Source organism: Epinephelus lanceolatus, chromosome 8 (assembly GCF_041903045.1).
Source record: "Epinephelus lanceolatus isolate andai-2023 chromosome 8, ASM4190304v1, whole genome shotgun sequence".
NCBI classification, from domain to species: Eukaryota; Metazoa; Chordata; class Actinopteri; order Perciformes; family Serranidae; genus Epinephelus; species Epinephelus lanceolatus.
This window is the reverse complement of record NC_135741.1, coordinates 3,413,781-3,437,784: the sequence shown is the minus strand read 5'-3', so window position 1 is coordinate 3,437,784 and position 24,004 is coordinate 3,413,781. Positions and strand designations below refer to the sequence as shown.

At 41.7% G+C, this 24,004-nt stretch overlaps 1 protein-coding gene across 1 annotated transcript; it reads left to right on the top strand.

Annotated features, from left to right (window-relative positions):
- On the top strand, nucleotides 1–24,004 carry LOC117258544 (lymphocyte antigen 75-like). Its single transcript, XM_078169743.1, has 6 exons — nucleotides 1–531; nucleotides 14,431–14,609; nucleotides 15,621–15,846; nucleotides 20,815–21,156; nucleotides 22,051–22,145; nucleotides 22,755–24,004. The coding sequence occupies exons 2-6, from the start codon at nucleotides 14,553–14,555 to the stop codon at nucleotides 22,884–22,886; spliced, it is 852 nt and encodes a 283-aa protein (XP_078025869.1). The 5' UTR covers nucleotides 1–531; nucleotides 14,431–14,552; the 3' UTR covers nucleotides 22,887–24,004.

Genomic DNA, 24,004 nt, shown 5'->3' with positions numbered 1-24,004 from the left:
TCTACAGGAGAAGGGACACTCCTTTGAGGACAGCAATGTGCACATCTTGGCCAGGGAGGAAAGATGGTTTGAGAGAGGAGTAAAAGAAGCCATCTACGTCAAGCTGGAAGGACCATCGTTAAACAGAGGGGGTGGCTTACGACACCACTTATCACCCACCTACAGTGCAGTCTTGGGATCCCTCCCCAGACGACTTCACACCCATTCACCCCTGGTCCCACCTGACCCTAACGACTCACATGGTGGCCAGGTGGGCCAACGACTCACATTGTGACCCTAACGACTCTGCAGGTGTTCCCACCCACACAGGGTTTAAAGCCAGCAACTGTGTATCAGTCATTTAGAACTGAAGAAGCTTCTTGGATGAGAGGCGAAACGTCTTCAAGAAATACAAGCAAGTCCAGTTGCCTATGATATAGCACTTACGTTTACTATGACCTGGATGACTGAGAATCTTCACCGACACCCTACTAAAACCATTAGTAGATGCTTCTGATGATGACGACAGACACAGTCGTCGAAACTGTCAAGGTAAGACAAAACAACACTCAAGCCTGTAATAAAAATCATATCAAGCTATGTTTTCACAACAGATGAACAAAGAGAGACCGGAGATGTTTCATTGTACCAAACTCGAACATTTCAAGCATCAGCGATGTAACTTTAACAATGAACACGTTTGTTCCTGGAAATCGCAGGCTTTACTTCATCAAGTCCAAAAAATGTTCACTGTGTGAGCTTTTGCACCATAATGAGGCAGATACTCTATCATTGCTGGAGGAGGTGATGACAGGTGTATTGCTCAGGGAGGGAAGTGTTGAGACAAAAGTTGTTTGGATGATGTACCAGAGGCCGAGCAATCAGTCCATTCAGGACAGGCACATTTTAAAAGGGCACTGCACTAATTCATTGAATTAATGCATCGTTGAGCAGCTGAGAGTTTGGAAAGCAGCAGGGAAGATTTGGAAGCAATTCAGGGACGATTCTCTGTTGATGGGAGATCAAATGATCTTATGCTTATTAGTTTCTCATCCAAATCTGAGATCAGGTCACTGGTGTGAAATGTTAACCCCTCCCATCAATGTCATAAAGGAAGTGTCAAACCTGGACCCACAGTGCAGACATAAGACTCAGAAAAGCTGCTGGTAGATGAAGAAAGTCTTTTATTGTAAATAGAGAAGGGCGGAGCTGGAGCTGGGTGGGGTGGGGGTTGTGGAGTCTGAGGGGTCCAGAGAATGTCCAGAAGGATCCAGGTGGGTATGGACGTGGTGGTATGAGGCTGGGTGAGGCTGAGTGCAGCAAGACAGGAGCAATCTAAGAGGCAGAGAACAGAGTCAAAATCCGGAGAGCTAACAGATGACCAAAAACTAAAGTTCAAAAGACAAAGAATCATGAGCCAAAGCACACTACCACACAGGTAAGCAGACGAGATGTGAACTGGACCAGGCTTTCATACAGAATGGAGTGGAGATGGCTTGATTACTGATGGCTGGCAGGTGTGCAGGTGAGTGGTGACTCCAGCTCCGCCCAGCTCCAGACAGACACACACACCCACAAGACAGGAAGACAAGACAAAAACCAAAGGGGAGGGAAAACAATGGAAATACACTAGGATCCTGACAATCAATAAAACTCTCTGGTTGATTCTTTACTTTAAAGTCTCCTTTACAGAAGTTTTGGTTCCATGAAAACCACCATGTTAAAACAAATCTTCCTATTGTTACTGTGTGAGCTCAGCATAACATGTCAATCAATGTAGATTTTAGGTCAGCTTCTTTGTCCTTTGTCTCTGAGTCTTTGATGAAAGCCAGAGATTATCCTGACCATGGGATACTGGCCCTTAAAAGCAGATCGTATCTTGATGAACTGGCAGCTTCGTCACCAGTTGGCACTCAGCACTCTGTTGTTCATCGGCGTGTCTTAGCTGACCTGTGTTCTGACCCAGAGGTCACGTGTCCTCTGTGAAAGATGGAGAATTCAAATCATCCTATTTGCAACACCTGAACAAGTAAAGGCCTATGATCCTGAAAATAAACTCATCTAAATAAAGGCGTAACATTCAAATAATTGTTACTGGAGCCAGTTTGCATGATCCTTGGGAACTGTGCACTGTTCAGGTGTAACAAAGAGCTGTTTCAACAGCTACAACACTGAAGTCACGCATTCAGACAAAGGAAGAGCAGCAAACAACAGCAGACAGAGATGGACACGGTTCTTCTGCTCATCATGGCAGGCAAGTGTTTTATATGTTTTATGGTCTTTCATTACAGTACACTGATATATTGTTGTGGCTACAGAGCTCTCATCAGAACAATATCATGATGCACTTCAGTTATATGATAAGGAACATTACATCCTTCAGTTTATCACAAACATTTAAAATCAACACATCAGGAGATACATGGTTTTCACTGGACGGGACGGGGATGAATAACTTCTGTAAAGTAACTAAATCTGTCAGACAAAATGTAGTGCCGTGAAAAAATACAATATTTACCTCTGAGATGAAGTGGAGTCAGGGCTGTACTCATCATTTCAACAGATATCTTGTGCGACCCTGCAGAGGGGTCTGAGGGGACATTTTCAGAAACTTACCAGCTAAACTGTTCTTCTGGATAGAAAAGTCTTCCTGCAGTGCATAGATACAGGCCAATGCGCTGCAGGAAGGCTCTTCTATCCAGAAGCCTAATCCCGTCAGCCATAGCGGCATTGAACAATAGATCCCGCAAGAAACTGAGGTGAAGTATATAATGTTGTTTCTGTCCCTGTCCAAATGTCCTGTGCAATGTGCGTATGTGTATGTGCAATGGTGTCTGTTCTGTTCTGTATGTTGGTCAAACTGTTGTGGTGCTGTGGAAAAGAATTTCCCCTCTGGGGACAATAAAGTCTAAACTGACCATTTTAGAGCATTTTGAAACAAAAATCTTCGATCAGTTGTTGTTACGACCCCTAGCTTGTGGTGTGAAAAGGGAAGCAACATAAACCAGCTGTAATTGGTAAAAGCAAAATTATTTATTAAACAAGGTTTGGCAAACAGAAATTGCAAGGCAAAGCTAAAGGAAACGGGCTGATGGATGCTGCTCAAATCAAAGAAACAAATAGAACCAAAAGAGGACTCTCAAAAATAGAGTTACTAATAGGGAGACTAAGTAAATCAAAAGCAAACCAAAATCATCGGCAATTAACTTTCGCTTAGTTCAAACATAACACAAGCAGAACAGCACCCCTTATCCTAGTGTCTCTAATCACAGAAAAAATACCTACGTGTATCGGTTTGCGAAATCAGTTATTGAACCTTCTGTTCCCTAGAGTTGTGACGGTCAGAAACAAACCGAATCTTTTGAACGGCTCATTAACATGAACGATGGGAACCGAGTCGCAGTTGGGAGCCATTCGTTTTGTTTTGTTTTTATCGCTGTGTTTCACACAGATGCACACACAAGCTCCTCCTTTGCTCCTCCACTGAGTGAGACGGAGAACAGGCACAAGGGGAGGAGCGCAGCAGAGTACACATGCAGTGCTTATTTGATATGCAAATATCGCATGACGTCATCTGAGTTGTGCACACTGCCTTCACGTGAGTGACTCAGTAAAATAAAAACAAAAAAAAAAACCTTGCCTGCTTAGTTTTTTATTGTGTATAAGTTTTTAGGTGTTGCATGAATAACATAAGTCAAGGTAGCTTTATTTACACACACACACACACTTTATACAAAGAGTAAATCCAAAATAGTGATCTCACTGTCAAAGCAGAGGGATATGGCGCCACCTTGTGGAATATTTACAATGAATCCAGATCAGACTTTAAAATCTAGTCCACACATGTCAAATGAAGTTATAAACAATATTTCAGAATAATTCCATCTCATATATTCCACCAATAGAATATATATTGGTGGGATATCTGAGTTTGAATTATTCTGATCCAAATTTCACCCCATCATTCCTCCCAGTGATTATTTCCAGGATAAAATGAGTTACCCCCAGGCTGGCTTCTTAAAAAAAATAAATGTAAAAATGAGCCAGTCTTTTGAATGGCTCTTTGAAAGGAACCGATCTCTAAGATCCAGCTCCCTTCAAAGAGCCATAAATCCCATTTCTACTGTTCCCTAGCCCAGTCCTAGGTATCTTTCAAGTGCCTCATGTAATTCACAACATTGAAGTTAATGCAACAATTAACATTTACAACATTCATGAGACACATCTGGCAAGCTGCTCTACAGCCGCTGTGACTGATGAGCTGGCTGAGTCTTATATAGCCTGGCTCCTCAGCTGCAGCCTGGGGATTGGTAGAGCTGATGTGATACTGCACCAATCCAAACGCAGGAGGTGGAAGGTGGAGGGAAGGCACGCCTCCTCAGTGCGAGCCAATCAGGTGCAGGGGATCACACAGCCTGCTCAGCATGAAACACACAACTATGCACAAAGTTACACTATGAGGCGGGGGTACGGCGGCAGCGGCCGTAACAGTTGTTCTTAATGTTTTGATGACTGAGTGCCATTTCAGGGAGCCAGCATATAACTGAGGACAGCACAGGAAAAGAGCACACAGAATGACTTCTATGATCTGTAATACCATGATATTTGTAATGACTTCTTTATGATATACTGTGACTTTTTATGACCTTTTTATGACAAATTTTATGACATAACACTTAACAAAAACTGACTTTTGTCCAATATTTTGATTCATGACCAGACACCATCAGAACATCCCATCAGCCTCAGCTGTACTTTGTGTTAAATATTAGCATGCTATAACAAGGTGAACACTTTATCTGCTTAGCATTAGCATGTTAGCATGGCCATTGAAAGAGTGTTAGCATGTCGATGTGAACATTCAGCCCAAGAACAAATTCATCCATCCATCCATCCATTTTCATCTGCTTATCTGGGGCCTGGTCGCGGGGGCAGCAGGCCGAGCAAAGCACCCCAGACATCCCTCTCACCGGCGACACTTTGCAGCTCCTCCTTGGGGACCCCAGGGTGTTCCCAGGCCAGACGAGATATGTAATCCCTCCAGCGTGTTCTGGGTCTGCGCCGGGGCCTCCTACCAGTGGGACGTGCTCAGGACATCCTCGTCAGATGCCCGAACCACCTCAACTGACCCCTTTCGACACGAACTCCGAGCTCCCTCCAGATGTCTGAGCTCCTCACCCTATCTCTAAGGCTGAGCCCAGCCACCCCACAGAGGAAACTCATTTCCACCGCTTGTATCCCTTGTTGGGATTCACAGGACCACATATGATTTGTCATTTGTTAAAATCTAAACTGGACAGGCTTCGTCTCTCTGCATGCTCTTTGTCTTCAAACAAAGACAGCTATTTGACACCCATCTCCAGGAGGTCTCACCTCACACCTCAGTGAGACACAAGTCTCACAACTTGATTGGACAGGACTTTTAGAGTGACATGTGACTCTGTGATGTCACAGGCATCTGTAGAAGGTCTGCTCCCTTCAGACAAATCTCTCTCTCACGCTAAGGACACACCGGACGCGTTAGTGCTGCGGAAGTCCTGTGAGTGTACTTGCAGGCGCTTAACTGTCCACACAGGCAGTGCATTTCTCCTGCACTCTCCGCGCCGGTTAAACATCGACTCCACTCGTCTGTTCCCGTCAGTACTCATTTTTTCACTTAAACAGGTCATTTTAAACATGGGTAGTCCATAATTTCAGCTTTTTTTATAATGTAATAAGTTAATGACAATTTGTCATTGCATGTCCATGTATTGAACGTGTTGGATAAACACTGAATGAATAGGGCATATTGTTCTGACAATTTTATTTATGTAGTTATGCCTGTAGGCTCGGTGACACAAAATTAAAATTGTAATGAAGTGATTAGGGTATTGAAAAATGTGTTCGGTTATGCACTGTTGTGTTATTTTAAATTATAGACACAGTATTTTCTCCTCACGTTCCTCAGTGCGTGCTGTTGTAGAGAGGAGAGTCCTTGCTCTCTACTTTTTGCAGCGGTAGCTCCGACGACGGAGAAGGCGAATGTGGGTCCAACCAATAAACCAAAAAAGGAAGGATCATGGTGTTTTTCATCACCTTGTGTCTGAACTACGCCTGGACAGTGGACACCACGTCGAGTATTTCAGGATAGAGGTCGAAAAAACGGAACAAATATTTATAGACGGACAAGCATCATAATTAAACAGGCATTTATTTTTTAAATTTATTTTATTTTGAAAATTGGCCAGATTCTCTCGTCTTTTCTGTGTCCGACTTCCTGTTTGGTACGATCGCTCTATCCAGCTTAACAGAAGCGCTCGCAGCTCGCGTGAAAAATAGAACAGATGCCGAACTGAAGCGCTGCCTCCATGGGCGCTCCGCTCTGCTCAGCAGCCTGTGTGGACAGTCAGATAGGTTAACATGGGTGCCGATTGAAAACTGCCTCTGCTGCTGGGCGCTGCGCTTCGGTTCCGCATCCGGTGTGTCCTACTGCTTACTCTGGAACTGCGAAGCAGCTCTCACCTCTTTCCTGCTGGGCCTGGAACAGCCCAGATGCTCAGGCCCTTGCTCCTTGCCCTGAACCATCAAAGGTGGGGCAATTGCTCACAGACTCTTTTTCCTGGACCACGGCTTGCCCACGCTCAAGGCTGAGGCAAACCTGAACCAGAGAAGTTAGACTTGCAATCACAAGGTTTGCAACCAGCTTTCCAGCAACAAGGAACTAAGTGAGTTAGCACTCAGCGTCCAACTCTGCAAGGACCCTGAGTGACTGGCTTCCTCGGATCACAACCTTTGGAACAAGGACACAGCAAAGACTGCAGCTGGAATCACAGCTCTTCTCAGCCTTCTTCTGTCAGCTAACCAAGCAGTACACCAGCAAGTGACTCTTTCTCCTACCCACTCAAGGATCAGTAACGTAGCAACTGGGCATAGCTTATCACAGCTCTACAGGCTAAGCAAGACTGTTTAACTTGTTGTATGTGATTTAATGCTGTCATTGAGTTATTGTTGTGATAGTTTGCAGTTAGGTCATTGATTAGTTGGCGTCGCCAAAGCTAAGTGTTTAGTTTGCTAATACTGTTCACAAACAGATTCTTGCACCCAACTAAACAATCTCTGCACTAATTCAGACCGTTTGCAACACACATCACATTGACACAGACTCATTAACAAATAGGCTTTTAACAGAGCTACACCCAAACAGGCATCTCAAAGTTCCTGCTTCTTTTCCTTTGTCTTTGTCCTGATCACACAGTCAGACAAACACCTCCCCCGACCTGAAGCCAGCTTTGATTCGGCCATCTTGTAGTTCTCTGTTGTCAGCCATTTTGTTTTGTAGGCCAAACAGCTCTTGATTACCACACCCGCTTGTCTTTCTCTTTTCTCTCTCGCGCGCACACACACACACACGCACACACACACACACACACACCAAGTTTGTATATAGTTAGAATTTGTGTGTTTTTGTTTGTTTTGCTAGTTTATGAATAAATATAATTCTTTGGAATCATGCCTGCTGTCTGTTTAATGTTGCTCAAGAGTGAATGAATAGTCAACCTCTGCTGCGTCAAGAACTTCATCCTCCAGACGTTACTGTTTTTGGTAGGGATAGACCGATATGGGTTTTTTAGGGCCGATGCCGATACCGATTTTTTTCCATCACCCTTAGCTGATGACCGATTATGGACTGCCGTTTTTCTTGAGCCGATATCTGGGGCCGATACTGCTTTTGCTCCCTCAATTTACATCAAAAAAAAAATGAAACAATAATAACAAATATTACAGGTCTCAAGTTTAAAATAAGAAACATTTATTGAACAGTAAAAAATACTAAAACAAGATGGAAAGTTGAGGTAGAACAGGTAGAATATTATTATTATTATTATACATTCAAATAAAAAAAAGAGTTCAGTGCTCTTAAATCTTTGAGTAATGTCTTTATAAAATAAACAAATATTTAAGCTGAAGCATAAATAAAACAACAACTACTGTACACAGGATTCAACAGCTTTGTTCAACTTAACCACATACTTTCAAATGAAAAAAAGTGCCAGGGAAAAATAAATCCGCGAACCCACGCGCGTATCGGCCAATGCCGATACAAGTAAAAAAAACTCAAATATCGGCCCGATATATCGGCCGGCCGATGTATCGGTCTATCCTTAGTTTTTGGTTTTGGTTGTTGTCATTAATTTAATTATTAATCAAAACTCCAAATTAATAGTTTAGCGTATTTTATGAGACTGATATCTTTAACTGGCTATCATTTTTCCCTTTACGGGAATGGTGCCCCACAAGGTGATTTAATGTTAATTAAGTCACATTATTTAACATAATTATTAATTATTATTAATTATTTCCGATAGCCAATTGACCCCGACATAATTGGTGCCTCCGTGTGAGACCTAAAAATATGTTCCCAACACCGCGATCTCTTTCTTTCGGTCACTACCCAGAGTTCATGACCATAGGTGAGGTTTGGGAGGTAGATGGACCAGTAAAGCCGCACCGACATGTATTCACCACATGTAGACTGGATAGGCAAACTCCCACGCCCCCTCCAGCAGCCTTGCAAGGGTAAAGAGCTGGTCCACTGTTCCACAGCCAGGACGGAATCTGCATTGCTCCTCCTGAATCTGAGGTTCGACAATCGGTCGGAGCCTCCTTTCCAGCACCCTGGAGTAAACTTTACCCGGGACGCTGAGCAGTGTGATACCCTGATAGTTGGAGCACACCCTCCGTTCCCCTTTTTTGAAGATGGGGACCACCACCCCGGTCTGCCACTCTGCAGGCACCGTACCCGACCTCCACATGACACTGAAAATGCGTGTCAACCAAGACAGCCCAACAGTGCCCAGAGCCTTCAGCATCTCAGGGTGAATCTCATCCACACCCGGCGCCTTGCCACTGGGGAGCTTTTTAACTACCTCAGCGACCTCTGCCAGGGATATGGGCGAGAGTTCCCATGAGTCTTCAGGCTCTGCCTCGTTCACAGTGGACGTGATGGAAATTCATCTTAATTATTTCATTATTAAGTTCTATCTTATCTTCTATGACTGCTTTGAAATCAGATCATTCACTGCAGATTGTTGTCAGGATTTATCTGTCGCTGTGGTCCAACAAAATGATATCAAACATGTTTCTGACAAAAGTGAACATTCACAATATTTGTCCATAAATCTATAAATAGTTAAATTCAAATTGCTGCATATGCTAATATTCAATGAATAATTGCCTGTGAATAATTAGCATGAAGTGAAATGATATTGAGGGACCGTACGCTGTTCATGGGAAACAATGAGCTGTTTCAACAGCCACAAGTCTGAAAGTCAGGCATTAAACAAAGAGCAGCAAACAAAGATGGTTATAGTTCTTCTGCTCATCAACTGTTTTATGTTTAGAGGAGAAATGTCTCTTTGATAACAACTCAGACACATCTGACACCTTGTTTAATACAGAATGATGTATTATATACATTTCTCATATGTTTTTAGAGTAAAATCTTGAAAAACAACTAAGGGCCAGATCTACTAAGATCCAAATTTGCGTGTACTAATTTGCAATCTAGAATTTTGCGTGTGGGGCTGAACCGCGGTTTGGGGGTGATTTACTAAGAGTGATTGCGTAAATGAGAACAGGTGCAAACATGTTGGAGACACCCTATTTAAATGAGGGTTTTGCGTGTTTCATGGTTTGCAGCATGGCGAGTTTGGAGAGAAAGTGCAAAGTGAAATTCAACCCTATGGAATGAGAGGTGGCATTTCGGCGTCAGCGTTCTCCTCCAGCATGGCATTATGCTCCTGCCCGTGTTGCTTGGCAATGTTATGTAGCATGCAGCAGGTCACTACAATCTGGGCCACTTTTTCTGGCCTGTACAGCAGTGCTCCTCCAATGCGATCCAAACAACGGAACCTGCTCTTCAGGGGCCTGTTGTTCGAAACCTAGATAAGGGATTAAGCCGGGATATGTTGGTTATCCTGGCTTAATTTAGCTTTGATTCGGTTGTTCGAAAGCAGATGCACATACAGTACAGGCCAAAAGTTTGGACACACCTTCTCATTTAATGCGTTTTCTTTATTTTCATGACTATTTACATTGTAGATTCTCACTGAAGGCATCAAAACTATGAATGAACACATGTGGAGTTATGTACTTAACAAAAAAAGGTGAAATAACTGAAAACATGTTTTATATTCTAGTTTCTTCAAAATAGCCACCCTTTGCTCTGATTACTGCTTTGCACACTCTTGGCATTCTCTCCATGAGCTTCAAGAGGTAGTCACTTGAAATGGTTTCCACTTCACAGGTGTGCCTTATCAGGGTTAATTAGTGGAATTTCTTGCTTTATCAATGGGGTTGGGACCATCAGTTGTGTTGTGCAGAAGCCAGGTTAATACACAGCCGACAGCCCTATTGGACAACTGTTAAAATTCATATTATGGCAAGAACCAATCAGCTAACTAAAGAAAAACGAGTGGCCATCATTACTTTAAGAAATGAAGGTCAGTCAGTCCGGAAAATTGCAAAAACTTTAAATGTGTCCCCAAGTGGAGTCGCAAAAACCATCAAGCGCTACAACGAAACTGGCACACATGAGGACCGACCCAGGAAAGGAAGACCAAGAGTCACCTCTGCTTCTGAGGATAAGTTCATCCGAGTCACCAGCCTCAGAAATCGCAAGTTAACAGCAGCTCAGATCAGAGACCAGATGAATGCCACACAGAGTTCTAGCAGCAGTCCCATCTCTAGAACAACTGTTAAGAGGAGACTGCGCCAATCAGGCCTTCATAGTCAAATAGCTGCTAGGAAACCACTGCTAAGGAGAGGCAACAAGCAGAAGAGATTTGTTTGGGCCAAGAAACACAAGGAATGGACATTAGACCAGTGGAAATCTGTGCTTTGGTCTGATGAGTCCAAATTTGAGATCTTTGGTTCCAACCGCCGTGTCTTTGTGAGACGCAGAAAAGGTGAACGGATGGATTCCACATGCCTGGTTCCCACTGTGAAGCATGGAGGAGGAGGTGTGATGGTGTGGGGGTGTTTTGCTGGTGACACTGTTGGGGATTTATTCAAAATTGAAGGCACACTGAACCAGCATGGCTACCACAGCATCCTGCAGCGACATGCCATCCCATCCGGTTTGCGTTTAGTTGGACCATCATTTATTTTTCAACAGGACAATGACCCCAAACACACCTCCAGGCTGTGTAAGGGCTATTTGACCAAGAAGGAGAGTGATGGAGTGCTGCGGCAGATGACCTGGCCTCCACAGTCACCGGACCTGAACCCAATCGAGATGGTTTGGGGTGAGCTGGACCGCAGAGTGAAGGCAAAGGGGCCAACAAGTGCTAAACACCTCTGGGAACTCCTTCAAGACTGTTGGAAAACCATTTCAGGTGACTACCTCTTGAAGCTCATGGAGAGAATGCCAAGAGTGTGCAAAGCAGTAATCAGAGCAAAGGGTGGCTATTTTGAAGAAACTAGAATATAAAACATGTTTTCAGTTATTTCACCTTTTTTTGTTAAGTACATAACTCCACATGTGTTCATTCATAGTTTTGATGCCTTCAGTGAGAATCTACAATGTAAATAGTCATGAAAATAAAGAAAACGCATTGAATGAGAAGGTGTGTCCAAACTTTTGGCCTGTACTGTATGTTGCCATGGAGATTTATTCTGTGCACTTAGGCTGGTCCCGACCAGGCTAACAACCAGGCTTAGTTTAACCTGGTGCATTATCTGTCCGGTCAGCTGTCACTGCGATCGGAAATCAATGTGTTTTACCGTCATTTCATGTTCTTATGTACGTATTTGCCTCATTTTTGAACAAAATACATTAAGCCTAGAATAATAAAAAAAACATTTAACATTTAAAACATTATTTTTGTCATAGCCCAAGCATACTTTGACATGCAGATATCCTCACCAATAAAAGGATTAATTGTTGGAATAAACATACAAGTATTTGGCATTAACACAATTAGTGGTTATTAGGTTTCATAACTGTATGACCTTCCCAAATTACATTCCCAGTTAACTGGATCAATAACTCCAGTGTACTTTACATTAATGAATGAAAACAGGAAGAGGAAACCACAATATTCTTTGACCTCATTTTATATAAATGAAAAATACTGTAATCAGTCAGTGTCTGCTTTGAGCTGTGGAGAGAAAGAGAGAAATAACACTGATTAATACACTGCATCACAGTCATGCTTACAGTGTGCATTAAAATCACTTACTTCTTTCTCTAGTTTCTTAATTTCCAAGTCCAGTTTCCTTAAGGTTTTTCCTTTTAATTTGTCTGTCAAGCTCCATGTCCTGCAGCTTTCTCTTTTCACACTGGAGCTTCACATCTGCCAGCCCTATCTGCTTCTGTAGATGACTTGCATATAGATGTCTGACAGTTTGTGAATTCTGTAAAACACATATTAGCACAGCAATTGTGGACACCGTGGATGTCCTTCAGGCAATACTCACTACATTTCCAGGCAGGCTGTCAGGCTGTTCATCTGTGTCCTGTTACAAATATATTTTCTATGAGCACCACATCACTGACTGCTTATACATTAAGGACTAAATTATCTCCACAGACTGGCAGGTTACCTCAAACCTTCTGGAGTCCAGAGAAAGTGTCTCCTCCTCATCTGCTGCAGATGTGCCTTCAGTGTGAACTTGGAAGACATGTCAAGCCTATGCCTTTAATGAATAACACTCACCAGATTATCTTCTGGTGGCTCCAGAAGGGTCAGTGTGTCACTTGACACTGCAAGACAATCCAAAGTCAGACAGTCCACAACCCCCCCCCCCCCCCCCCCCCCCCCCCCATCCCCTCCATCATCGGCCTGCTCGGTTCTGATCCAGGGCGAGCTCTTCCGCTGGTGTGAACCTTTAAGGTGAAGTGTACAACTGTTAATTTGTGAAAGGAACTTTAATTGTAATTATGACAGATTCATTGGAGCAGCAAGTGTATATTTAGATTACTTACGCATTCAGTCGGTCCGCAATTGTTTGCCACGCACTCTCTCTCTGCTTTGTTATCGCTGCAGTGTTTCCTTTCCTTCGTGATTATATGTTTTACCTCTTCATAAGTGTCCATGATGAGACGCTGCTCACTGGGTGAGAAGTATGCGGCACGCATCCTCTCCATTGCTGCATCGGTGAATCTGTGATCGATCTCGGGGTCTATTTAAGAAAGCCAAGGACGCGCACTTATCCGAATGAGTTACACCTGGCTTGACAAAGCCGCGCCTCCTCAGCCTGGCTTGGCGTTCGAACAACCAATTAAGCCAGGATGGACTTGGGGGAATTTGTCCAGCCTCGCTTTTCCACTTATCCTGGATTGGTTAATTCTACTTTCGAACAACAGGCCCCTGGATTCCAAAGGTGCGCTCCACAATATTCCGTGTGCGGATATGGGCCTTGTTGTACCTTATTTCTCTGGCAGTGGTCACAGATACACTGCACATTCAGTAAATGTGTGTGTTTGCGATTTCTGTACGCATGCTCAGTGTCTGCGGGGGGCACAAGCTGCACATGGGTGCAGTCAATTGCTCCTATAACTCTGGGAAATCCAGCTGCTACAAAGAAGCCTTGTTTGGTCTCATTCAAGGAGTGCCGAGTGCGTGGAAACCTAATAAACCTGGCCATCCAGCGCGACATGGCATTTAGGACTTCAGACAACACATCTGAAAAACGGGATTGGGAGATCCCAGCTGTAATAGCTACCGTACACTGGAATGACCCAGATGTGCTCTGAGTTCCTCCAACAGTTTCAAAATGGCAATGCTGGATAGGCGATATGTTTTAATGATTGTTTCCTCATTCATTCCAAAAATGTTCACACGAGGGTGAAAAATAAGTTCTCTGCGTCTTCTTTCATCGTTTCGATGTCTCCTTCTTGCAACAATAACTGCAGCCATGTGTGCGCAATTACACATACAAACCGTTTGCCCCTCCCTTTGACACGTGTTAAATATAGACCCAGTTTCTATTTGCAAAATTGCTTTCAGGTTTGATAAATCACTTTGTGTGTGCCAAATTAATATTTACATTTTCTCCTCCCAGCACACGCACAATTGCGTGTAAACGCCCCATATTGCATATTCATTGCAGCAAATGTACTAACTGGATGCAGACGCGCTATTTTGCACCTTTGAGAGACGCAGCCCTGAGTGCGCACTGTTAGTAAATCAGTTTGTACATTTTTTTGCACGTGCAATGAGTTTGCACACGTTTGTATACACGCAAACCTTTAGTAGATCCGGCCCTAAATGTAGTGCAGTAAAAAGTACAGTACTGCAGTGTGAAATGGAGCAGAAGTAGCTTATAAAGTGTGTTTAAAAATGGTATATATTTGAATTTACTCCAAAGACACACCTGAATACACTGAAATGAAACATTACAAAGTGAAGAGATATAAAAAGTCATTTATAGTCTGAATCTGATCACTATGCATGTGTGTCACTACAGGGCTGTGTGCTGTCTCATCACATGCTGAACGTCAGTACCATTTTGTTTATGACCTGAAGACCTGGACTGAAGCACAAAGTTACTGCAGAGAGAATTACACAGACCTGGCTACTGTCGACAACATGGAGGACATGAGGACCCTGGACAACATGGCAGCTACAAGCAAAATTAAGAGCGAAGTATTTTCAAACAGCTACAGTTACAGCTATTTGAGTTCACTTTTCTCTGCCTTTCATTTCAAAGTCATTTTGATAAGTGTGTCAGTGACAGGTGGTTTGAAAGTATTCAAATCTGATCCTACATAGTAACTATAGTAAATATCTCCTGTAAAATGTAGTAGAGTAGAAGTATAAAGTGTTTTTAGTATAAACTTCCCTCATGGTGTTTGAGCAGACAGTGTTTCCCTGTTGAGCTGCAGTGGAGGGATGGTAACAAAAGGAGGAAGACTCTAACTTTGGAAGATCTCCACGGACAGATGAAGCCTCAGATTAACTTCACATCAATGTTTGAATATATTTTACACAGAACGAGGACTGTAGAGTTTGTTCCCCAACTGTAGCAGCTCAAAATAATAATAATAATAATAATAATAATAATATTCAGCATATAATGTCAGAAAACCTGAATGCTTAATTAGTAATTAAGAGTTTTATGCCAAATGTAATAATGTAGCAAAATGATTATGTATAAACTAAGTAGCAAAATGTTGAATAATGTCATTAATTCAGTGTATGATGTGATCATTTAAAGAAAAGAGTACTCTCCTTGTTTCTTAGAGCAAAGAAACTCTTCTAATCTTACATGACACCAGTGTTATTACAAAACTGTTATCGCGTACATTGAAATTATTTCATTATGAGTTGCAACAGCATCACTTACACTGAAAGTCCAATATGAGGGGATCTCTTAATGTCCAGTATGAACAGCAGGAATGATTACAGGAGGCAAAACTTGTTTCACTGTTCATATGGGCTCCTGAATGTTGTTTGAAAACAGACTTAAATTTTGTGAACGTGTCCTTTAAGAGTTTTACAGCTTGAATCTCTCAGCTGTAAAATCCTGTAATAAAGTGGTGGAGGATCAGACTGACAGGCAGCATCAAGACTGTTAATGGGAAGTTTATGTAAAAATGCTGCCTTGAACAAAAGCTAGAGCGAGGTCTAATTCTTTATCTCACTGTCAAATATTAGAGTCTTTTTGCCTGGATTGGACTGAACAGAGGCACGTACAGCTGGAGGTGGTCACTGTCAGACACAAGTTTCTACAAACACGGGGAGACAGAGTTCAGACGATGGAGGGATGGAGAACCAAGCTATATTAACAGTAATGAACTCTGCACAGCGATGGATGAGGATGGACTATGGAACAGCCTCCTGTGTAGTAACAGCCTTAAGGTCGTCTGCTCATATGTCAGAGGTGAGAATATGAAGTAGTGAAGTTTTCCTTCTCTGCTTCTCTTTGCCTCTTTGTTTTCATTATTTGGGCCTCTGTAGTATCAGTCAATCCATCAAACCAACTTTATTTGTAGCACCTTTCATACAGGTGAGAGCAGTTCAAAGTGCTTTAAAGGTGACTGACAGGCTGAGAATAAGACAGAACAAATGGAAACAGTAAAACAGCTCAGTGTGTCTCCTGATGACATAGACTCACAAGTCAGTATTTGGACGCTTTGCTTAACTAAAGACTGATGACTTTCTCCCTGATTTTGTGTTTAGATGGGCGGATACAATTTCAGACTCCCTATGTTGCAGAACCAATAGTAAATCTGCAGGGCGGTCCTTCGGTGGCTCGCTGAACTCTTGTGCTTGTAAACATAGTCCCACTAGAAACACGTGTAGCGGTACAAAATGGCTCAGCCGTGCTCGCAGAAAATGCCGTCAAAGTTAGTGGATGTTTGTCGCGTTTGCGGCGACACATTCTCGCCAACAAAAAGAAACAAACATAATCTTTTACAAGGCCATGACTCATCCATCCGGCCGGACTAAAGAGGGAATCGCCTTGTTGTTTACAAATACTTCCAGGTAGAAAACCAGCAGAGCTTTTAGCTATATATATATATATATATATATATATATATATATATATATAGCCTATATATCACATTTTTCACATCACTGTATCACCGTTTAGACTAATCTGATGTTTGTAAAGTCTATAAACACAATGATTGAACAAACATTACTATTTCTGTGTGCACGTTTAGCCGTTAGCAGTGTCTGTAATAGGTAATAACTCATTAAACGGTCCGTGAAAAAAATATTTTTTCCAGCGGATATCTTAGTTACAACATGATTGAGCTAGCAAAGCAGTTTTGTGTTGCTATGTATGGTATTTATTCAGTTTTGGGAAATCACGATGTCTAGAAAGCATCAGTGGCTGCAGCTGACAGGGACAGCTAACAGCAGCAAAGCTAACATCAGGACATCATCTGTTAAAAGCCTCCCGTTGTCGGATACGACATGAAACTACTCCAGTTAGCTCAATCATGTTGTAACTAAGACATCCGCTGGAAAAAATATTTTCTTCACGGATGAGCACACGTTTGATAAAACGGAGTTAAATCCAGGGGCGTCGTTTCAGCAAAAGCTAAGGTATGGCAATATGACATGACGTCACAGAGCTACTGATGATGGAGTTTCAAAAATATGAACTTATGTAAAACTTCACTTTGGTCTTTGACCTGTCAGAAGTACATACTATGCTGTTGAAAACTGTTTCAAAGGACATGAAGCTGTTTCTCACATTCATAATACCTCATGTCTGCATGTAATGCACGACTTGGTGAGAGCAGTGAAAACATCGGACCTATTTCGGCGCATATTTCAGCACCACGGACAGCGAGCGTTTAATTATCATTAGTCATGTGTTTAACTTCACAGAAATTAAAGAAAATAAATTAATTACAAGCTCATTTCTAGAAGATAACCAAGGGGTCCGGTGTATGAAACACAGTAAAACAAAGGCCAATTTGGTACAATACTGTATAGGCGAATTTATTGGAGTGTCTCCAGAGACCGAAAATACAAGCTTAACATGCCGACATGAAGAAAAAACCCCACGTACAATCAGACAGGCTTCAAGACATCATTTAGACAGGCTGTACAGCAGCAGAGCAAAATGCTTTTACAACACATAGATACCTTATTTTTCCAAATAGTAGCCCGGGCCTTTATTTCACAAAATCAATTTTGACCCCAGGTGTTTAAAAGAACCAGGGGCTATTTGCTCAAGGCTTTTTTTTTTTGCACCGGCCTGCACCAGGCTGTTATTTGGTTACAGTTCCTGTCCAGTATGTTTTTAGTGCAAAAATACTGTATAATGTAGGGGTGAGTTCATGTACAAAAATCTCTAAACATTTAGAGTGGGTCATTTTTTTCGTGTACACGTGTACACGGGTTTCACCGCTGGGTGGTGCTATTGCATTATACCAGTAAAGCCCCAGTTATCCGAATACCAACCGAACGGGCCATTTAACCAACAGTTACAGGCCGCCACTCCGAAATATCGCCATCCCGAATTCTGGTCCCTGAGTCCTGACAGTAAGCTATGGCGAGCCTGTAGAAGCCATATTTCCCATGCATGTCAGCGATTTTCACCGGTGACGCACGTGAGTAATTCAGGCTGACATGACCTGTTTTTCAGCGAACTCTTCTGGTAATTTTATTAAAAGACATGGCATATAGGTCCACAGTAACTTATTATTATTATTATTATTATTATTGGGTCTCATAAGAGTGGGCTACAATGAGTACCGGGCCATTAAATCACAGCATCCGTGGTGAGAGGACACGGAATTGTGTGCGCTTTTATGCACGCGGGTGTAGGCGATCACGGATATTTGATGTGGGCAAGATGTAGCCAGATGTATTACCTGTTTTAGATACGTGGCTGTCTGTCCGTCCATCCGTCCGTAGCACGAGTCATGTGCACCACTTCACCACCGACCCGTGCGTAAAAGCGCAAACAGTCCCTCAAGGAGGGACAGCCATGAGGCAATGAATGAGGAAATAATCGCCCGGCGTTTAATCGGACCGATGTTTAATACGCAAAATGGGGTCAAACCCCCGGCGGCTATTAGGTGCCCGCCGACTATTTACCACCGGGCGACTATTTGGAAATATACGGTAACTCACATAACTCATAACTCGCGGAGGAGCGAAGTGGCGAACAATTTGATTCAATAACACTCGTATTCACTAACACTGGTATTCACTGATGAGCATGTTATTGACCTATTTAAGTGCAGTACAATGAAAACAACCAGCCAGTGCGCCTCGAGTAATGACTACAGAACCTCTCTCTCTTTTTTTCTCCCGATTCCAAGGTATGGCAGCTGCCATCCCTCGCCATACCTAAATCACGCCTATGGTTAAATCTCTCGGCATCCATTTTCAAGCTCTCTGTGTGTTTGTTTCCTTGTGGACGAGAAAAGGGGCAGCGCACATTTCCGAGAAGGCGTGTCCTTTTCAAAAATACAAGAGGCGTTGCTTTGTTGCCGGCCATTTTCGCCGGTGTGTTAAACACACTTTAGAAAGGAGTGTCCCCAGACTATCAGAAGGCGGAGATCTCTGATTGTCTGGTGGCGAGACTACTGATGACATCACAGAGGGCTGACTGGATGGACAGACTGGACACTTGTATGTGTAGCCCAGTTATCCCCTAATATAATCAGGGAAGGGCCCTGAGTTCTTCAACTGAAATAAAATAATATACAATAGGTGATGTAATCTGTTCTCTGTTACCTTTTAAACTTTTTTATTGTGTCTTGAGTCTTTTAATCACTGCAAATTAACTGTAAATATAAGCACTGTAATAATCCTTTAATCAGTTACTTTAAACCCAAGTGCTTTCTTTTTTTAAACCTTAACTGATTTTAACCTGTATTCAGACACCTTTAATGAATGAAGTAACCAAAAATAACACTGGAATCAGTGGTAAGAATAGTAAACTCAATTATTTACTTTTAGAGAAAGATATCAAAGCAAATAAAATGCAGTCTCTTTTAAAATAAAATATAGTTCAGTCTCTTTAGAGCACTTGTTAGTCTCATAAACTCACATATAAACTTCCACAATAATACTTTTAAATTGGATGAACACAATATTCAACTGACATTCAATTATGCCTTTTTTTTTTTTTTTTTTTTTTAAATAAAATAAAATACCAGTGGGCCCACACTCACCAAGCTCACACACATACAGTCACCAGCCGGCAATTAGTTTTAAATTCCCCCTGGTTGCAGGCCTGATATGATGCTCGGGTACGGTGAGGCTTAAAAATCTCTGGCCGCTTCACTCAAAAGAGCAACAAATAAAATGGTACCTTAAGCAAACAGTGAAGTCAGTTTGGCAGTATGAAACAGTCAGCAATCAGGATACTCTTGAGTTTCATCTGGGTGGCTCATGGTGTAGTCAGTAGCTCAGGGTCTCTAGTCCTTCTTCTTCTTCTTCTTCTTCTTCTTCAAATCTCCTCTTCGGAAAGATGAATTACAGCCTTGTTAGTAAGCTGAGTTAGCTTAGCTTTTCTGTCGCTAAAAATTCATTCACTTGGCTAGTGATGCACGCACACCCGTGCTAACCATACACCTGTGGTAGCTAATCGGTTATTATACCATGGTCTGGGTGAATACTCAATTCTGATTGTAATTCCTGATAATGGACACCTCGTCGGGCGTTAACCCTTACATAATACATACCATGAAAAACTGTTCGACACACTTCGGGTAGAAATGTTCTCAGCTCTTCACAGAAGATATGTAGAATAATGTCCAGGCACAAACTGTCGGATAGGCAGCCCTAAAAAACATCAACTACATACTTTTCACGGACTTTTTTACACGTTATGACTCAGCCAGTCAAGCGACACAAATTCACACAACACTTCCTTTTCCTGCCATTACCTTCAAAATAAAACACTCAAAATAAAATAAACATTTACTCAACATACTTATATCTTTACATCCGTACCTGTTTAACTTATTTATTCCACAGCATTTTTTAATCTTACAGGAAACAACTTTTTTAACCTTACTTATGATGTATCTTTTTATGAACTGACTTTTTAACCTTATTTAAGATACTTTTAATGTTTTAACAATTTTAAACATTAACTTTATTATAGGGTATTTTTCAACCGGGTTACATATGTTCACGTGCACACAGTGTCTTTGTGTGTGTGTGTGTGTGTGTGTGTGTGTGTGTTTCAGAAATACTGTTATTAATTTATTTTATTTGTTAAGATGATAATGTTTTACTTTGTTATTATTACATATTCATTAGTTTATCAATATTATATAATGGTTTGAAAAGTACCACAGAGAGGCATGGATGGGAGGCTGTATGTTACGGTGCCTCTACACAGCGCCTCACTGTGCTCTATTTTCAGGGTCGGATGTGACATTTATCCTCATCACCAAATCCATGACATGGACTGAGGCCCAGAGCCACTGCAGAGTAAACTACACAGACCTGACCAGTGTGAGGAACATGACAGAGAACCAGAAGGTACAGGAGCTGATACCTGCAGGAGAACGTGTCTGGATCGGCCTCTTCAGAGACTCCTGGAAGTGGTCGGATGGAAGTAACTCCTCATTTAGGTACTGGGTACATGGGCAACCTGATAACCATGGAGGGACTGAGCATTGTGTGGTTCACAACTTCGTCTACTCCGGACAATGGGGGGACGTGTCCTGTGCCGTCAGGAGAGCGTTCATTTGCTACAGCACACGTGAGTTCTGACCCGTTATTCAAATTGTATTTGGATTTCTATAGCAACATATAACAGCAGCATATAATAAACATATATAAATAATCCACAGCATCCACAGTCTTTAAGTGCTCCTGTTCAGTAGTCTGACCGCCTGGGGGTAAAAACTATCTCTGAGGCGGGAGGTTGGAGCTCTGATGCTCTGCAGATGCTTCCCTGAGTGAAGATAAGAGAAAAGGCTGTGTGCTGGGTGACTAGTGTCCTTTAAAATACAAAGTGCTTTCTTCCTCCAGCAGGTGGTGTACATGTCCTGTATCTGATGTAATGGTGATCCTATGATTATTGATGCTATTTTCACCATCCTCATCAGGTGTTTATGATCCTGTGCTGTTATGCTGCCAAACCATACCAGTATGCATCCAGTCAAGGTGCTTCCTATTTTGGACTGGTAGAAGTAGATGAGGGTTTTTGTTGACATGCTGTGTTTCCTCACACACCTCAGAAAGTCAAGTCTCTGTTTTGATGACACAACTGGTGTTCAGAGACCTGGAGAGGGAGCTGGTGATCTGGATGCCTAAGAACTTGAAGCTGTTAACAATTTCAACAGGGGTGTTGTTTATGTCAACAGGTGGCTGAACAGTTTTCATTTTTCTGAAGTCAGTGATAAGCTCTTTTGTTTTCTCAGCGTTAAAGGACAGATTGTTGTTGTGATCAAGTCCCGGACAATAAATTTTAACCCTCATAATGCTGATCATTTTTATGGAGTTGTTTGTAAAGTGAGCAGCAGTGGTGATCAGCTGCAGATGATCAGTTTGTGTCGACTTAATGCTGAAAACATGCAACAGATGGAGGATGTAACTACCACATTTTCCCTGTTAGTGTTTCAACTGATGAAATTCTGAAATGTTTCCACAGGTACAACAAAACAAGTGTTCAGACTGAAGTTTCACACACAGGACTCCTCTCTGGATCTGAATGAGCCTGCTGTGATGGAGGACACCTCGAAGAAGGTAAATCATGTTTTCTAATTTGATTCAAAACCAATCAATTGACTCTAAAAGCAAATAAAAAAATACAACTTTATTGATCCCCAGAGAGGAAATCCACATTGCAGCAGTACAAGAAACAGACTGAGGAGGAAACAGATGAAGAGCTATTTAAAATCATAAATACAGTAAAATAAGAACATTTAATAAATGACATTCAGAAGCTATATACATGATATACATTACAATACTTTGGTGACATACAGGACATGACTTGAGCATTGTGCCAATCCATATGTGCAGAAGTAAAGAGTGTGTTAGTGCCACTCTGCAGGCCTTATTGATGTGTGACTAATGAAGAATCAACAGTCAGCAGAAACTTCACTATCTGCCACCAAATGCAGCAGGAAACTGTACAAATACAATCCAGCAATCTGAGAAAAGACAGAGAGTTTACAAGAGAAGAAAAATCTACAACAGACCAACAGGTCGGCACCACCTTAGGAAAAACAAGTATATATGAAGCAGAGTGCTCCTAAAATAGAGCTTCCAGATGAGTCCAATATAAATAAGAATGCAGAATGTAATCTGTGTATGTGAGTGATGATAATGATGAGGAGTTTTGTGTCTCAGCTCAAACAGAAGCTGAAGGGCCAGGGGCTGGGTGACAACATCAAACTGAGCTGGAGGAAGCAGCCAGATGGAAAAGTCTTCCACAAGGAAGAGAAGAAGAAGAAGAAGAAGACCAAAAAAGATGAGCTTTAAGGCTGAATTGTTGTGTTTGGTTTCATCAGAGAAAAGTGGATTTCTTTCCTTAAAGTCTTCATGTAATGGGTCAGAATAGATCTGCAACAATTAGCTGATTAATCCATCAGTCACAACTATTTCAACAATCACTTTATCCTTTTAGTCATTTTGTAAGCTGGTTCCAGCTTCTCAAATATAAGACTTGATGATTTTAGTTGTCGTAAATTATCATAAATTCAATATCTTAAACTGTTGGTCAATTATAACAAGACATTAGTCTTTATGTGTTTGGGCTGTTGGAAATTATTTCAGCCTTTTTCACTATTTCCTGACATTTTTCACTTCAAATACTGTGAGATAAAATAAGTTAAGATACTTTATAATAAGATTTGACTCAAGGAAACAAAAACAAACACCTTTAAAAAAAGATGAGCTCTGATGTTTTGTGATATCTTTAAAATCTATTTTTTTCTCTTTAGGATGGCACAGTGGTGCAGTGGTTAGCATTGTCGCCTCACAGCAAGAGGGTTCCTGGTTTGAACCCTGGGGTGGGGGAGCCCTCTGTGCATGTTCTCCCTGTCTGTCTCTATGTGTCAGCCCTGTGATAGTCTGGTGACCTGTCCAAACATTGACAAACATATTTCTGTTATTTCTGGCATTTTATACATTTAATAGTTTTAGATAAGGTAATATACGATATGATTTTGTAAATATTAAGATACTATAAGATGAGATAAAATAGGATTCAACTGAAGGCAACTCCAATGAAAAAACACCTTAACAAAGAGCCTTTAATGTTTTGTTAACTCTTAAAATGTATTTTTATGAGGAAAAATGTCTTAATTTGAGAATAATGTTGCATCCAGAAAATGTGTTGTCTCCCTGTGATGTGTCAAACATATACAAACAAGTTATAGAGAAAATAATGATATGTATTATTCTCATGCTGTCACCTTATCATGGATGCAACCTTTAAGCATTTTCCCCAAAAGTTACCAAAGTCACTTTTAATGTTACTGTAACGTCTTCTTTGTTGGTTTCAGCTTCTCAGATATAAAGATGTGATGTTTTTCTTTGTCATATATAAACTTAATATCTTAAGCTGTTGGTTGATTAAAATAAGACATTAGAATTTA

What these genes read in the sequence shown, in the direction of transcription:
- LOC117258544 (XM_078169743.1), top strand. Translation starts at nt 14,553, where the DNA reads ATGGAGGACATGAGGACCCTGGACAACATGGCAGCTACAAGCAAAATT. An exon ending in CGTCTGCTCATATGTCAGAG is followed by an intron (nt 15,847 to 20,814) that starts GTGAGAATATGA and finishes CTCTATTTTCAG; the next exon opens with GGTCGGATGTGACATTTATC. An exon ending in GTTCATTTGCTACAGCACAC is followed by an intron (nt 21,157 to 22,050) that starts GTGAGTTCTGAC and finishes ATGTTTCCACAG; the next exon opens with GTACAACAAAACAAGTGTTC.